Source organism: Ascaphus truei, chromosome 3, assembly GCF_040206685.1.
Source record: "Ascaphus truei isolate aAscTru1 chromosome 3, aAscTru1.hap1, whole genome shotgun sequence".
Lineage (NCBI taxonomy): Eukaryota > Metazoa > Chordata > Amphibia > Anura > Ascaphidae > Ascaphus > Ascaphus truei.
Window position 1 is genome coordinate 142,076,456 of NC_134485.1, and position 18,093 is coordinate 142,094,548.

An 18,093-nucleotide genomic window follows, 5' to 3' on the forward strand; every position below is an offset into this window, starting at 1 on the left:
GGCTATTCTAAATACAAAGGAAAATCAAGGATCAAATAGGGCCTGAAGTTCTACAGCCGATAAGAAAATGGGCAGATTAATAGGGTTAAGTGGTTCTTATCTGCAGCAAAATTCTATATTCCCAATCAAGACTGCAATTTATATCACTTTGTCTGTGACAGAAAAAATTGCAAATACATCTATAAAGTAATTAACTGGCAGAAAGTACTACTCAGATAGTCTACTTTGGCATTATATCTTAATGTTACCAGTATGACTCTATGCCATCATGAGATTTATATCCAGTCCCAGTTCACCAAGTCACCATTTTCTCTAAGCGATTATGAGCTTAGAATTCGACAGTAAGGACGGTCTTGAAACCTCATGTTAACATGTATTAATTTACAGTCTTAGGAAGTGATCAAGGGGGAAGGAAGGCTCTCCCTGCTTCTCATCACTTATCATTCCGGTGCTGGTCGGAAACGTGAGGCAACCAAGGAACTCACAAAAATCAACGTAGTGCATACAAAGAGGTTCCGTAGCACTCAATAGGGATCACACTGTAGTCAAAAAGACACCCAACGAAGGGGATACCCACAAAACTTTGTGCATGATCTTGTCTGCAAAATAAAGCACAGATTACTGTAGGTCTTTTTGACTACAATGTGATCCCTATTTATTGCTTTGGAACATCCTTTACACTACATTGTAAATAATTGAGAAAAAACTGTAATGCAACATGGATTCCATGGATTACAGTAATCTGCAGATCTATTAGTAATATAAAAAGTATAAAGTGAAAAAGGTGCGCTACTATTTTAAATGAATAAATAAAAAACAGTGACAACCGTGATTGAATTAGGTATGCAATGAGAGCATCTGCAACTGTTTAACAAGGGGGTGGCTCAACACCCCCCAACAACTAAAAAGAGAAAAAGAAAACAGCACGCAACGCTCATAGTGTAGTATTATTAATTAAATATATTGTGTAAAAAGGGGGTAATATATCTGCGTACAGTAGAACAAATGGTAAAAGCATATCATGTTACCAGACATGAGTAACCACACAGCAGGCTCATGTGTAGATGGAAGCGTGGATGTCTCGAACACCTTCAAGGTACAAAACAGGAAGATATCACCCTCCTTCAGATAGATGGCACCTTCTATGGTTTGTTGAAAGATGTGGGGAGCTCAGGAACCGTGGAAAAAAATGAAAAATAAAAATATATAGTGCAATAACGTTGAGATTAAGTGTGTTAAATAATGGAATATACCCCCATATAGGTGTACACTCACACTTTGCAGCGATTAATACAGCATCTGTGCCCTTCTTGGGTACCTCTTGGTTTTATGTTGCTTGTGACTATGTCAGTTATACCCTCTTCTAACCACCTCCATGGTTCAGATGGACGTGTGGAGCAGAAAAAATAAACACAAGGGAGACGGACTAAGTGTAGGGAGTAATACTGTAATTGCAAGTGCAACACAAATAACCACTCACATGCAACTCCCCAAAAAGTATAATGTACTAAGCTGTCCTCGTGGATACCGGCACTCTGCTCAAAAACGATTGTGGATGTCGGGTAGAGGTGTACCATCTGCTGCTGCTGTTGAGTGATCATTTGTTATTTGTGTTGCACTTGCGATTATAGTATTACGCCTTACACTTAGTCCGTCTCCCTTGTGTTTATTTTTTCTGCTCCACACGTCCATCTGAACCACGGAGGTGGCTAGAAAAGGGTTATAACTGCCAAAGTCACAATCAACATAAAACCAAGAGGTAACCAAGAAGGGCACAGATGCTGTATTAATCACTGCAAAGTGTGAGTGTACACCTACATGGGGGTATATTCCATTATTTAACACACTTAATCTCAACGTTATTACACTATATATTTTTCATTTTTTCCACGGTTCCTGAGCTCCCCACATCTTTCAACAAACTTGTAGTATCAAGAATACAACAGGAGGGTTCATTGTGGGTGGAAGCTGAAGAGGCACCGGTTATACTTATTTATTAAGTGATTTATTTCTTTTTATCACAAGAGATCACTATATATATTATATTTATCACATATTTTGCAATTGGCACTTTATTATTTTTTACTTGCACTAGAGCGCCGGGTGATTTCACAGGAGTTCTTTTTAGTATAAATACTAGTCCCGTTAGCGGTGTCCTAGGTAACGGAGCACAGTGTGTTAAAAAGTCACTCGTTAATGCCGAATGACCTTCCTTGGTAATGCCAAATGGGTTCTCTTACTTCTGCTCCAACCAGCAGGCGTAACTCCTTTTCATCTGTGTTTCATTTTCTTTATTCAGAATCCCCGAGAGTTCCAATATTTTACCACTTGCCAAAAACGCATACATCAGTCACGAACCGCCCGGAATATCCATGTCGTGCATACAATCACTAACTGCGAATCTCTCCCAATATGTGGATTTTTTCCTGCAGGTATATGTAGGGAAACTTCCCTCATATCTGATGGATTCTTCCTAGGTACTAAATCTCTTCTCTGATTTCCAGTGGAAGAAATCGTATAGATGGCTCACCTGCGATGTCCAAGCGCTATATACACATATTCCACATGCTAAAGGGTTAGAAGCGGTTCAGTCTTTTTTAGAAGGAGATCCCCTACTACATCCGCTAAATAATGAATTTATTCTGAAGTCAATAAAATTTATATTGACGCATAATTACTTCCTGTTCCTCTCTGAGTTCTTCCTCCAGGTTTGCGGAACAGCAATGGGGACGCGCTTTGCCCCAAGTTTCGCAAACCTGTATATGGGGGAATGGGAGTCTAGGAACATTTGGAATGATAACCCCTTTAATAAAAAACATCATCGTCTGGCGTCGCTTTATAGACGATATTTTATGTATCTGGGAACGATTTTCTCCTGTATATAAACAATAACGACAGAAATGTAATCTTTACACACACTTCAGACGATAAGGTGATACATTTGCTAGACCTCAAATTAACAGCCTCAGAGTAGAAAAGTGATAACTGAGACATTCTTTAAGGAAGTTGATTCCAACAACCTGCTACTGGCCTCTAGTAACCATAAACCAACTTGGATCAATAAACATCCCGAGGGGTTAGTTCATGAGGATAAAAAGAAATTGCAGTCAGAAAGAAGACTTTGAGAGACGTGCTGAGAAGCTTTTTCTCAGATTTGTAGAAAGGGGCTACCCCCTAAATAAACTGAATCATGATTTAGATCTAGTTAGAAGTATGGACACAAATTTTATGCTTAAGCCAAAATTAAGAAAGAAGGACGATGAAACTAAAGATAAAGTGGATGTTGCTTTCATTACTAACTTTAACTCTGTAAATAGAAAAATAGAGGAAATCATTAAAAAAAAACAAAAAAAAACACTGGGGGATCTTGTGTAATGATCCAATTTTGGGTGGACACATTGTATGTACCCCAAAGTTCATTTACAGAAAGGCACAAAATATTAAGAATTCACTTGCCCCATGTGATATAGGAAATCATTTGTATCCAGTCGATACAGATTTATGGTTGAATAAGAAACCTCTGGGTAATTTTGCTTGCTGGAAATGCTCAATGTGCAAACATCTACATTTAGATAAAAAAACAAAAACTTTTAAATCTAATATTACTAATGAGATGTTTGCTGTTACTGATTTTATTCACTGCAATTCTACATATGTAGTTTACCTAATTGAATGACTGTGAGCCGCACAAAAAGGTGTCTAAAAGTTTGAATTCGGGAACACATTAGGAATATCAAAAATGGTTATGAGAAGCAGTTTGTCTCGTCATTTTGCTGCATATCACAACAAGGACCCATCATCCCTAATGTTTAAAGGTATAAAAATTGTCCTCCGTAGTAGAAGAGAAGGGGACAGAATTAAAGACCTCTCAGTACAAGAAACCTTTTTGTTTCATAAAATGGAAACCCTTTCCCCTAGGGGTTTAAATGAAGATATCGACGTCTGGTCTCTATATTAGATTGGTCTCCATCTTTTGCCACAGATATAACAAGGATACTCCTTCCTCTCATATTGGTTGCTTTACCTATTTTTATTCTCTGCATCTCTGGTAAATTCACTCTTGAATTTATGTACACAGGGGATTTACTCCACTAGGTGGAGCTATGTCATTGGATCTAATGAATCTAATTGTAGGTTTTCTCTTTTTTATTATTTTCATTTCAGCACAGTATATTGTGACTGACTATATTGTTTTTTATACTTTGAATAAATGTATTATTTGGTTTTAGCTTTAATAAAGAGGCTCATTAACAACAGTTGTGCTATTCACTGCTCCTCTGTGGTTGGCTGAACTGATTTTCTGTTTGGCCTATCACAGGCTATTAGTGGGTATTTAATTTTAATGCTTGCTTAGTTTTAACAATCCCTGAGGAAGTAGCATGTTGGCTACGAAACGCGTAGGATTTTAAGCACTGTATTTTATTCTACATTGACCTCTGAAGCCCCAGCACCATTAACGTGTTGTTTGCCTGGTAAGGAACTATTCCTTAGCGTCGATCGCCACTTAGTGGCGCGCATGCGGTGACGTCATCATCCAGTGCCAGCACTACCGGTGTACGACTTGCGGGACCTTCTGATCCGTGCTCCGGAGTAGCCCTGTGTTTGCCGTTCCACCAGGATTCCCCCCCCCCACTCTGACGAAAAGGAGTTACCCCTGCTGGTCGGAGCAGAAGTGAGGGAACCCATTCAGCATTACCAAGGAAGTGCTCCGAGTGACTTTTTAACACACTGTGCTCCGTTACTTAGGACATAGCTAAAGGGACTAGTATTTATACTAAAAAGAACTCCTGTGAAACCATAGAAGGTGCCATTTATCTGATGGAGGGTGATATCTTCCTGTTTTGTACCTTGAAGGTGTTCGAGACATCCACGCTTCCATCTACACGTGAGCCCGCTGTGTGGTAACTCATGTCTTGTAACATGATACCACAAAAGAGAATATAATGCTCACTGTTTTGATTGAAATGAAAGATGGGGTGTGAAGGTGCCTGAACTCCTAGTATGGCGGTGGGTGCAGCTATGAGCTATAAGTGACAATAACTAACAACAGCTGAAAGGTATAGACATATTAGTGTCAAGACCTAGCAACTAGATGCTCATTTACAAATGCACTCCTAGGCAAATAAAACTTAGCGTTTAATTAACATTCTTTAAAATAAGTTCTCAACATGAAGTAAATAATAATTACAACATATAATGTACTAATGGCGGGAGAGAGTGGAATAATGGTAAAGGGCCAAGGTATGTAATACAGTATTCTTTGCCTAAAATAGAACAGCAAAGAAAAATACCTATAATGTGGGGCCTGTATACAACAACACTTGTCTCTTCTAGAGATACTTAGCTACGCTTTGCCTCTATGGGTGTGCTGTGTGTCATGTGGTGCAGCATACCGATCAAACCAACCTGTATTGTATTAATAGCACAAAACAGATCCTAATTGGTATATAGTTGGTAAGTACGGATTTGATGTTAATGATCACTGTTAGTGCAGTACAATGACAGGTTGGTGGTATGTGGATTGATTCTGCACCCAATGACATTTGACAAACACAACAACCAGAAATTGTGTGGTAAAGCTATTTATGGTCTAAAAACCAGGGAGCAACTTTTCCCAGACACTCTGCCTGATGGAATAGTAACAAAGGTCATACAAATACTGTGGTTAAGGGTATGCCGTCCAAATATAATCAGTGCTGTGAATCTGTGATAACCTGTAAGGCAATTGCAATGGTAGAATAGTACAATTCAGAACTTTAAGTTACTGCTATATCTTGCACAAATGCTCATGAGAAGACCAATTGCTACTTGCCAGCAGGCTGCCTTAGCTGTTGATTAATTGTAACCTTAGACATGACAATGTAGCAGCAAGCTGCCTTCACCAAAGGTAAATGTATGCAGACACTGCAGATGTCAGGCGAATCCAATACATAAAGACAGGCAATTCGCAACAATGAAACACAGCATAGAGACAGACTGAGCCTGTAAACCACTGAGTGCTAGAGACGCTGTTAGCCCTGGACGCGTTAAGATGGTATAAATTGTGATGAGGCAACCCTATTTGCCACATTGGATGTGGAATCGCTCTACTCCAGCATAATACACTCTAATGGTATTAAGGCTTGCAATCATTTTCTCTCTACAAGGGGAGCAGGATATATTGAACATAACAAGTTCATGATTGAGCTTCTGCAATTTGTCTTACAGCATAATTTCTTTCTTTTTGATGGCACCTTGTACCACCAGACCCAGGGAACAGCTATGGGTACCTCGTGTGCACCCACATATGCCAATCTGTACCTGGGCTGGTGGGAAGACAAATATGTTTTCAGTGACCAATTTGCACAATACACGCAATATATCGATCTATGGATTCGCTTCATAGACGATATCCTGCTGATCTGGCATGGACCAGTCTCAGCTTTTGTTGAGTTTGTCTCCTTATTAAATGACAATGATTTAAATCTTAAACTGACATCCGAGTACAGTACAACGGAAATCTCATTTTTGGATATAAGAATAACTAAGGACATCAATGGCAATGTACAGACAACTGTCTTCAGGAAAAAAACGGCCACAAACAACCTTTTGTTAGCCACAAGTCACCACCCACCATCATTAGTTAAGAGTATTCCAGTTGGCCAATACTTGCGCCTACGACGCAATTGCTCTACCTTTAACGAATTCCATTCCATTCTCAGGCTAAAGACCTGAAAAAACGGTTTTTAGATAGAGGATACTCTATGGCGACACTAAAATATGCCTACCATCGGGCCAGAGGCAGCGATAGAGTACAGCTATTGGGTCCTAATATGAGATCACCTAATACACAAATCCGTTGTATTGGCACCTTCAATCATAGGTGGAATGAGATCAAGAGGATTTTTTCCAAATACTGGCACATCTTAAAATCAGATGAAGATCTAACTAAAGTCTTAAAAGACTTCCCCAGTATAACAAGTAGGAGATCAACTAACCTACAGGATGGCCTTGTGCACAGCCACTTTAAACGCAATGTTCCACCTACGTGGCTCATACCACCTCCAAAAGGCACTTATCAGTGCAAGAATTGCAAGGCATGTCAGTTCATCAATCCAACAAAATCATTTCTTTCACATGATAAATCGAAGACATTTAATATAAGACATCATATAAGTTGCAAAACAATTAATGTAATATATTTGATCAGTTGTGACTGTGGGCTCAGATATGTGGGCAAGACTGTGAGGGAATTTAAAAAGAGAGTATTAGAACATATAAACTCTGTACATAATAAACTTGATACTCCTGTAGCCCGCCATATTAATAACATACACCAGGGAGATCCTAAAGCCTATCTTTCATCGGCATTGACCATATTAGGAATAATATAAGAGGGGGTGACATTAACAACAGATTGCTTAAGAGAGAAGCTGAATGGATCTATAGATTGCGAACATTAAACCCTCATGGTCTAAATGAGGGTTTTACTTATAGTCCATTCATTTGAACTTAACCAATGATAATCCATTTGTACCTCTTTGTTATATACCCCTGAATATATTATTAATCATTATAGGTTACATATGTATACTGATAAGCAAGTAACAACAGCTTTTGACCATGGTATGGTGTGCGTCCTGCAGTTATAAGATCGAGTATGTTTATATATGTACTATCCCCTTAACAGTCTGCCACATATCAATGATCCACTAACATGCATGGCGTTCATTTGTTTTATTTCTCATTCAGCCATCAGCCTTCTTCCCACACACTGGTTAGCCATGACCCGCAATGATCCTTTCCCTGATTTTTTCTTTATTATGCTTGTGTGTTTTTTCAGTGTGTACTACTCAATTGCTGCTGTTCTTACATGCAGTAACTTTCTGATAGGGATTAGCGTCGCGCGACTACCTTATTGGCCAGCCGGTTGCCATGACAACCGTTGATGCTATATAAGACGCTACCGACATCAGTTGTCTATCACTCGCCCCTGATGAATCTCCGTTGAGGAGGGAAACGCGTAGGGCGTTGGCGTGGTGACGTCAGCGGGAGAGAACCCGGAAGAACTGGTAGTATTGCAACACTGTAATCGCGGTCTCTGCTATTGAACTTAATTTAATGTGAACGCGTCCAGGGCTAACAGCGTCTCTAGCACTCAGTGGTTTACAGGCTCAGTCTGTCTCTATGCTGTGTTTCATTGTTGCAAATTGCCTGTCTTTATGTATTGGATTCGCCTGACATCTGCAGTGTCTGCATACATTTACCTTTGGTGAAGGCAGCTTGCTGCTACATTGTCATGTCTAAGGTTACAATTAATCAACAGCTAAGGCAGCCTGCTGGCAAGTAGCAATTGGTCTTCTCATGAGCATTTGTGCAAGATATAGCAGTAACTTATAGTTCTGAATTGTACTATTCTACCATTGCAATTGCCTTACAGGTTATCACAGATTCACAGCACTGATTATATTTGGACGGCATACCCTTAACCACAGTATTTGTATGACCTTTGTTACTATTCCATCAGGCAGAGTGTCTGGGAAAAGTTGCTCCCTGGTTTTTAGACCATAAATAGCTTTGCCACACAATTTCTGGTTGTTGTGTTTGTCAAATGTCATTGGGTGCAGAATCAATCCACATACCACCAACCTGTCATTGTACTGCACTAACAGTGATCATTAACATCAAATCCGTACTTACCAACTATATACCAATTAGGATCTGTTTTGTGCTATTAATACAATACAGGTTGGTTTGATCGGTATGCTGCACCACATGACACACAGCACACCCATAGAGGCAAAGCGTAGCTAAGTATCTCTAGAAGAGACAAGTGTTGTTGTATACAGGCCCCACATTATAGGTATTTTTCTTTGCTGTTCTATTTTAGGCAAAGAATACTGTATTACATACCTTGGCCCTTTACCATTATTCCACTCTCTCCCGCCAATAGTACATTATATGTTGTAATTATTATTTACTCCATGTTGAGAACTTATTTTAAAGAATGTTAATTAAACGCTAAGTTTTATTTGCCTAGGAGTGCATCTGTAAATGAGCATCTAGTTGCTAGGTCTTGACACTAATATGTCTATACCTTTCAGCTGTTGTTAGTTATTGTAACATGATATGCTTTTACCATTTGTTCTAATGTACGCAGATATATTACCCCTTTTTACACAATATATTTAATTAATAATACTACACTATGAGCATTGTGCGCTGTTTTCTTGTCTTTTTCTCCTATTAGTTATATGCATTTGATATTTGGTACAATACTAGGCATATTTAGTCTATAATGAAACACTGAGCTATAAATCTGATTGCTAATATGCACGCAAACAGTAACGATGTCCTGAACCCCCAGACTGATCTGATTAGCTAAAGGCTCCGAGCTCCAATTACGGCAGAAACATTCTGTGCAGCCCTTTGCTGTACAAACAATTCGATCTGTACGGTACTCTGATCCTCAATGAGGTTCTGCAGATATTTGCCACTTGTAAATTAACCAGTCAGTGAGGACTGATAATGGTTTAAAACAATGGCATATTAAACATTTTTGAGTGATACAAAAGTACTCATACACCAGTATTCACTAAGCTTATCGCACTGACATCTTGTGTTACCCGGAACTTACTCGAATGGCAGTTAACACAGGTTCACAGTGCGATAATCCGTAAAAGAAGTTTAGTAGTCTGTATTTCTCCTCTGCAGTCTGTATTTCTATAAAGCACTAGTAGGGAAGTTTCACTATGCACTGTGTGAAACTGCATCCCAGACAAATCTCTAAAATGAGAAGCACTAAAAAGACTATGGATAAGAAAATCTCAAGCCTGTAAAAATATGAATAGGAGTTGTGATAAAATAGAACACAGGATATGCATGGAACAAAAAACATATGATATGTACCAAAAAATCATTTCCTAGCCGATACTCCCCAACTCCATAGTTGTAGGTTAGCTCAACCACAAAATGGCTGTCTTCCGACCCATAACCTATCATGGTTTTACTCCATTTCCCATCGTAAGGGCTGCAAAATAATGAAGAAAATGAACATGCAAAGTATCTCTTTTAATTTTTAGACACAAAAAACAGAGTATAATCTCAAATGTTAGCCACACTATTAAATATATAAAGTCACGACCTCTATGCTTTATAAATTGCTCTTTACTTACTTACTTACAAGGTTGCCACTAGGTGTGCCGTCGCTGGTCAAATCTCAATAACCACCCAACATCAAAGTCACTAGACATGCATCAATTATAAGCTGTAAAGTTTCCTTCATGAGAATGGTCACACTGCATAATGATTTGGATACCTCTATACAATGCAGCGCTCTGTATTGTCTGCTATGTACAGAAACGATAAAACTTGCAGTATAATCAATCAATCAGTGCCTAGTCATTTACTTGGGAATCCATAACATATTTAAGGGGTAATTCTATATACTACGAGGCGACCATTCAGGTAGTTTTCGCCCAGAAATCCGCATTGACGTTAACTGGGTTTTCACCCCAAAATTGTTAATTGGCCGCTTAGTGGTATTTATAATTACTCCCGTAGTGCAGTTTACAATCCTCGGTAATAACCAAATTGAGGATAATTAGGAAAAAAAAAAAAAAATACCAACACACACACACAAACCTGTCTGAAGTGATGCAATTTCTTTCAGTTTAACATTCTGCACCAGATTTAAGAAACGTCATAAACAAGAGAGCAAAAATGGAGCAATTGTGACAAAGCACACTTGGTTTGCATTGATGCCACTCGCCCATGCAAAATAATAAAAAAAGAATGCATCTAAATTTATAAAGCGAGTACAAGTCTCAATTTTTTCCCTATTTAAAGATCGTAAAGAAGTCTTCCCATTGCTCATAAAGATTTTAAATAAATTTGAGCTGAAGGGAAGACTGCTGCTTTAAAGCATATTGAATAGAGGCCTTCAGCTCAATTCCGGACTAATATCGACTGAATCCTGCAGAGGAATCTTGTTGTATCACGTATGAAATACCAATGCAATGTATAGAACATGTATGTGTGCAGCAAAAGTGCAATCATTTTATTACTGAAAAAAAAAAGGGGGGGACTGCTCATTTGTTCTTCAAAGAATGATTGTGGTGCCAATATAAATTTGAGAAGATCAACCTTCATGTATCACAGTGCCACTGTAGAAATACTCACATCAGGATCAAATTATTGAATGCATGATGTGATAATGTCTGCCATAATAAATGCACAGTAATACCAGACTAGTGCCAGAGAAGCCTGCAACATATTATACTGCAATGCATCTCAACCCCTTTGATGCCAAAGAGATTGCACATGATGATTTTAAAGTATTGCAATACATTTTCACATACCCATTGCAAGTGGCTTTACAACCTTCTTCAAATTCTTCATGTCTTAGAACCTGTGACATAGAAAACAGATCACACATTTTTATTTCTGCAAACAAGAATTCCTATGCTAACAGGAGCGGTTATCAGGTCTGTAATATAATTGGCTGTGTAAGCCAGACGTTTGTATACTTGGGACGCACGTGCGCATAGCTGTGAGTGGTGACGCGGCAGACCAGAAAAAATACAAGAAAATTGTATTTTCTAGCTGTTGCCGCGTGACACTATGAACCAATCATTGCGCGACCTAATGCTGTGATGTCATAGCCACGCCCTCTAGCCGCACACGCCACAGCTTGCCCTATACAAACGAAATGCCCTCGTAACACCTGGCGCGCGCCCGCGCACCAGCGCCTACTATATAACAAGCCTTATTGTACACGTTGTTTCAACAAAAGGAAAGAAATATTGCAGGCATATAAAGTAAGAGTTAGAAAAAAAAAACGAATCTACTTCACAATAAGAAAGATCTTAAAAAAGTGACATTTAAAACATTTGTAACACACATTAACCAATCATCATTATCTCATGGCTGGAGGCCCTAATCCCATTTAACAGCATGTAGTGAATATCACAATACAAGCCAACCACTCAAGTATGAACCTTATTATTTTTAATGTATGCTTCATTGTTTATTCCATTAAGTGCTCCAAGGTTATGTGTTTGCCATTACAGCGATAACATGTCATTGCATTCCTTCCCTGCTGTCTTGAATAGTGGAGAAATTCACATCAATCCTTCAGCTCTGAAGAGTCACGAGTGACATCAGCAGATTGAGAAACATCATGTGCTTCTCCAAGAAAGATATGAGTGTCGGCCCTTGTGCTGTTCCTGGAATGACAAAAGTGCATGAAAAGACAAAGATATTTTTAACACCAGTGGTCGTGTGTCTGACTTGACCATACATTAGTACTCAGGTGTTGTACATTATAAAGTAGCGGAATTCTGGGTTGTAACTTAAAAAGTACATGTTCAAGGGCAGAGCGGCTAGGACTGTGTGCATACAAGATTGTGTCATGGGAAATGGGAGTCAATGTTCACACATCAACAATAAGCGGGACCCTACACAAAACTGACCTATATGGACGGGTGGCAAGAAAGCCAGTACTCAAAAAGACTCATCTTAAAATCACGTATGGAGTTTGTGAAAAAGCATATAGATGATATTGCAGACATGTGGAAAAATGTTTTGTGGGTTAGACAAGACAAAAATGTAACGTTTTGGTCTAAATTCAAAACGTTACGTCTGGCGCAACCCCAACACTGCACGTCACCCAGTCAACACCATCCCAACTGTGAAGCATGGTCGTGGCAACATCATGTTATGGGGATGCTTCTCTTTAGCAGGGACTGGGAAGCTTGTCAGGATAGAGGGGATAATGGATGGTGCAAAGTAAAGGCGAATGCTTGAGGAAAACCTGTTTGAGTCAGCAAAGACTCAAAATGGGGAGGAAATTCTAATTTCTACAGGACAATGACCCAAAGCCAAAGGCACACTGGATGGGGTTGAACAAGAAGATAATTAATGTTCTTGAGTGGCCCAGTCAAAGTTCGGACTTGAATCCAATCAAACATTTATGGCAAGACTTAAATATTTCAGTTAATTAACGATCCCCAACAAACTCATCAGAACTGGATCAATGTTCCTGTGAATAATGGGCAAAATGTCACCGTCCTACTGTGCACAGCTTGTAGAGACCTATCCAAAAAGACTCATAGCAGCAATTGCTGCAAAAGGTGCTTGTACCACGTACTGACTTAAGGGGCTGAATACTTGTGCAACCAGTACATTTAAATGTTGTACATTCCCTTAGCTGACATTTAACATCCTCCTCATATGACAGTGTTCAGTTTAACCACTACAGGTGTGTAGCTTTGAATAAAAAAATTAAAAAAGTTAGTTTGAAAAACTGTGCATACAGTATTTGTAATTCAACAAAAATGTGACATTATTGGTAGGGGTGAATACTTCAGCAAACCAGTGTATAATACTGCGCTCAAGCTTGTGAGCGGTGACGTCACCAACTCTACAAGCATGAGCGTTTGGGTGTCCGGCAACGGTCAGCAGCAGCGTGGACGCAGCCTTAGGCATGGGACATAGTAATTTTGTCCGTGCGGAGGCGCGCTGAAGCTCAGGCCTTACACAGCGCGCCGTCCGTGGGCGTGTCGGGGGCGGGCCAGTGACGTCACGGAGCTAGTTCGTCCTCATTTGGCGAACCGCTCACGTGACCGGCCCTGCGCTCCGGCGAGCGCCAAATTTGAAAACTTGGCGAGACACACGCTTCCGCAAATGTGCGCGAGCCCCTGCTAAAGCCGCTCTCATTGCGGCTGAAGGGGCTCAGTGCCGAGTGTGAGCGCGGCTCAGCCTTGCTCACACTACTATGTCCCAGGCCTTAGATTGTGTATGTCTAATTGCAAGTGGATTGGACCATTTTAGTCCAATGGTATTTATTACCTTATGTCCATTTTATACTCTAGTAAATTGACAATTATTTAAAAATCCACCTCCCATAGGCATTTACCTTGGGGCTGCCTCCTCCTGCGTCGCGGTGTCAAATGATGTCACGTAATGCTGCGTTTCCATTACAACGCGATGCCATGTGACATCGCACCACTGAAGAAAGAGGGCGGCACGAAGGAAGTAAGAACTTTACAGAGACCTTGCGCTCTCCCCCGGCAATCAGCAGGGAAGAGAGCCTCTGTATACGGTCTAGGACATCTGGCAGCATATAAAACACCGCCGGGACATTTTGCCACAATGCCTGGCCCACCCGCTCCCAAAAGTCCACAAGCCAGGTCAGACGAGTGCAGTTTAAATGTCCCGCACGAAACCGCTGCACTGCCTAGACCTGCCGCTGTCACGATAGGTTATAACAGGTTGTAAGTTACATCAAATAACTGAGTTTGAACTGAACGAGGCTTAGATATAATAAAGTATATTTATTCCTTTGGATAGTTGAACACACAATATAGTACAGTAACAGGCAAGAAGTACACTTACTTTGGGGATGGGGGATGAGAAGAATGTTGCATAGCAATTCTCCAGCAATCAGGTACAATCAAGATGATATCAGAAGACAATGGGTATAGGGATTACCACAGTTTATATATCTTTTGTAACCCTATCCTTAACATTAAGTACAGGTGATTGGTTTTCAATTACCTGTAGCCACTTTCTAACGTGGGAACACATTTTGATACATGCCCCCTGCTAGTTGGCACATGCGCATTAGAACTCTGCGGTCTCATTTCTGTAGCCCCACATTTGCATCAGGAATGCCAGCCAGTCTGCCAGATGGGTTTTCTGGCAGGATATTCTTTGTTGTGAGGTGTTAAAGGTGACACTTACAGATGCTCTGGTTTGAGTCATCTCTGCTCTCATGTAAACAGTGGAGGTGATAAACTCCTTTGAACAGCACTTAAACTCTAGACATTAGGACGCTTCCCTGGCCATCTGCTGTCCTTTGTCCCAAAGGAATTTCCTCTGGGTCTTGTTCTTGCCTAGGGATTCAGTGTTATTAGTAAAACACAAACATATTAAAATGTCCGGTTCCATTGGGCTCAGCGGGTCCAAACTTCCCAGTTCTCAATGCCGGAACTGGGACACCATGTGGTCCAATTTGCGACCCGCTAGGACCTCGGGAACCGGAGTTACACAAATACACCTACAACCGTTTCCTATTTTAATACAATAAACTCAGCTGTAAATTAAATCACGTTTTTTCACTAAATCCCCATTGAAAACAACGGGCTTTGCCGCCATAGACTTTCAATGGCAAACCGCCGCCGTTGGCGGCTATGGGAATCCGCTGCCATAGACTTTCAACGGGGCAACACCGCCGTTGAAGTCAATGGGGTTTTTCCGCCATAGCCGGTCAATGGAGATTGGCCGCCATTGGAGTCTATGGGAAAAGTCCCGAACTTTCAAGGGGGTCCATACTCCGTCGGGTTGGTCTAAGGCCTCGTTCAGGGTGCTGGCTTCAGAGGGAGGGCGTGTTGCCGTGCGTGCTGCCGTGAGAAACAAAGTATTCAATTTGAATACTGGTTGTCAGGGTAGCAACTGCCCTGTCTCCGAAGCAAAGAGTTGAAGCTGGCTACAGTTTCAATAAACGAAAATTTCATTTTTTGGAGCTGCAGCAGCGTCACAGGGACCTAGGCAGCCAATGAAATAATTCTTGGGAATGATTTCATGACTGCAACCTCGATACTTAACCTGCCGTGTGTAACCCCACCCCCTCCTCAATGCTGAAAAGTCTGCTGGGGGATAAACACAGATCGCCCAGCAAACTGCCGCACTGCCACCCTCCCGCCAACTCCTGCAGCTGGCACCCTGAACGAGGCCTAAGAGGGTCAAGGATGGTTCTGCAGCGATGCCGGAGCAGTGACTACAGGTACCCCAAACCCTGGCCCTCTGGACCCTCCGGAACCGGAGATATGGATTCATAGATTTCAGCTTTTCACACTTAGACGTTTTCTTGAGCTGTTTCTGCCGCCGCCATCGGAACCTTTGGTGCGACCCGCTCTATCGGTGCGACCCTTCTCGGGGGTCCAGGATACGGGGACCCGGTTGTGGTCGAGTGGGGGAGGTCTAGGAACTAGGGGCAAAAAGAATTTTATTCCTGGGTGCCCTAGAACTGTAGATTCCCACGCCACTTATCGTTGAACTTGACTAACAGTGATCAAAGCTCTCTTATAGAAAAAGTATCCGCTTTGCGGTTTGGACGGCAGCCAACTCGTTCCTGGAAAGCGCCGTCGAGGAATCTCCATTGAAGTCAATGGGCCCATTGACTTACAATGGGAAACCGCCGCTCCTCCTCTCGGACGCCACCTGCTGGTCTTCACAGGAAACAGGACCAAAACCGCAAGATTCGCCACTGAAACGCATGGAGCTCCAATGGCGGCCTATGGGACCCTGCAAAATGGTGCCTGAAAAGTCGGGAAAATTACACAAAGGGCTATAATCACTAAAGAACTATTAACCCTTGTACTCCCGAATGGATCCTAGTGTGTGTGTGATGCAGACACTGATTAAACCAGATATTACAATAAAGCATGGGATCAGGGGAATATACATTTTCATGTCATAACAAGGGTTAAATCACATTTCTGGACCTCAGCCCAGTTAACCCCTTGTCTCCCTGGTGAGGTCAGGGGATGGCCAAATGGGGTGCAACCCCTTCAATACCGGGCCACCCCCTTTCTCCCTCTACAGCTGCTCCGACCCGCCATCTTTAAATGTCCCACATGAGGCATTTAAACAAGCACTTATTAGATCTGACTTGGAGTGGCCGGGCACGGCAGAGCTGGCTTTTCCAGCGGCGAGCTGCCCTGCGGCGCCGTGTCCTAGGCGTCATTTAGATTGCGGCCAAACATTCTCTGTATTGTTCGGGGGGAGGGGGATTTTGACACCCTAAACCTGGGTCTATAGGGCCTAATGGTTAATCTGCCACTGCTTATGCAGTAGGTGCCAGATTTTTGTTAAAAAAAAAAAAAAGCCATCAAATAACCAGATGTAACTAACCCCTTTAACGTGTCATTGCCATTAGTACACTTTGGTCCTAGTAGGGATTGCATATGTTTTCACGGTCTTACAAACAAAAGACAATATAGACTACTGGGCAAACCATCTAAACACCACATTTGCATAGCTTCAAATTAAAGTCTTGTGACTACGCAGGAGAGGGTGCAGTATTTACTCTTTCAATGCTATCGATGGGCCAAACTTCCTGCTTTTGGACACAGACAATATATAGCCAGTTGTTTTAATCAGACCTTTGATATCTCCCGCGCTTTGTGACAGGGATTGCATTCTTGTATTGTTTGCTTTCGGAATGTCTGCACTAATCCTGGTTTGTTACATTACACCCTGAACATTACATCCTCGTACATTGACTACACAATAAACATATTGGTTTGTTTTCAGCAAGAGCATACACCCCAGTGTTCATATTCAAACTGTCTTACTTACACTAATAATACGCTTTATAATTACATAATAGCAGTAACACTGATGATGATAATAAATACATATATGCATTTGACAAGAGTATTCAGTACTTGAATGTGTGATGTTCCTTCTAAAATAAATGGCAGTGACAGATAATGCATCCCTCTCCCGCCGTCCTCCTTACCTTCATCCCCAGCAGCTCTCTGTAAAATGTGGCAGCCAGAGGCCTGTCCCCCACCTTGAGCACAAAGTGCAGAGCTCTCTTGCTCCCCATTATTCTTTGCTGCTTGCTTGGCTTTGGTGGTGGTGGTGGCTGGGGCTGGGGCTGCTGCTGCGTATGGCGCCTCTTGCCGACGTCACAGACTCTAGTCACTATAGAGACCGGACAGCTTTCCTTTGAATGTCACAATGTATTAACTCCGTGAGCTGCCACAGGGGTCTGCAACGCAGCACGTAGCAATGCACTGTAGACCTCTCCGACAATGAACGAGTTTATGTATTTATTAATGTATTATTATTTTCATCAATATTATTACTGCTAACATCAAAAGGGGTTAATATATTAAAATGTGTGTTAATAAAAAATGCACTTGCAGGAAAGTATCACCGGGGGTCGCACGCCTCGCCCTCACATTTACACCACCAGAAAATCTGCTTCCAACTAACACTCGTGTGTCAAAACGCGTCCCAGGTTAAAAAAACAAAACACAAAAGATAACAATAATACATATAAATAAATGGTGAGATGAATCTTTCTAATTGATATCAATG

General features: G+C 41.2%; 1 protein-coding gene across 5 annotated transcripts in view; it reads right to left on the reverse strand.

Annotated features, from left to right (window-relative positions):
* Nucleotides 1-18,066, reverse strand: part of GLOD4 (glyoxalase domain containing 4) — a 65,285-nt gene extending 47,219 nt beyond the window's left edge. For 2 of the 5 annotated variants that reach the window (XR_012799819.1, XR_012799820.1), the window contains exons 1-3: nt 17,507-18,064; nt 11,340-11,389; nt 9,889-10,009 (exon numbers count right to left, since the gene is read on the reverse strand). Coding sequence is in view for 3 of the 5 variants with exons in the window: in XM_075589588.1 (XP_075445703.1) it covers nt 9,889-10,009; nt 11,340-11,389; nt 17,507-17,596 (261 nt within the window). In the remaining 2 variants the exon portion in view is untranslated. Of the gene's footprint in view, nt 1-9,888; nt 10,010-11,339; nt 11,390-17,506 lie in introns of all 5 variants that reach the window. The other 3 variants (XM_075589588.1, XM_075589586.1, XM_075589587.1) reach the window with 3 other exon arrangements.
* Nucleotides 18,067-18,093: the final 27 nt, after the last annotated feature.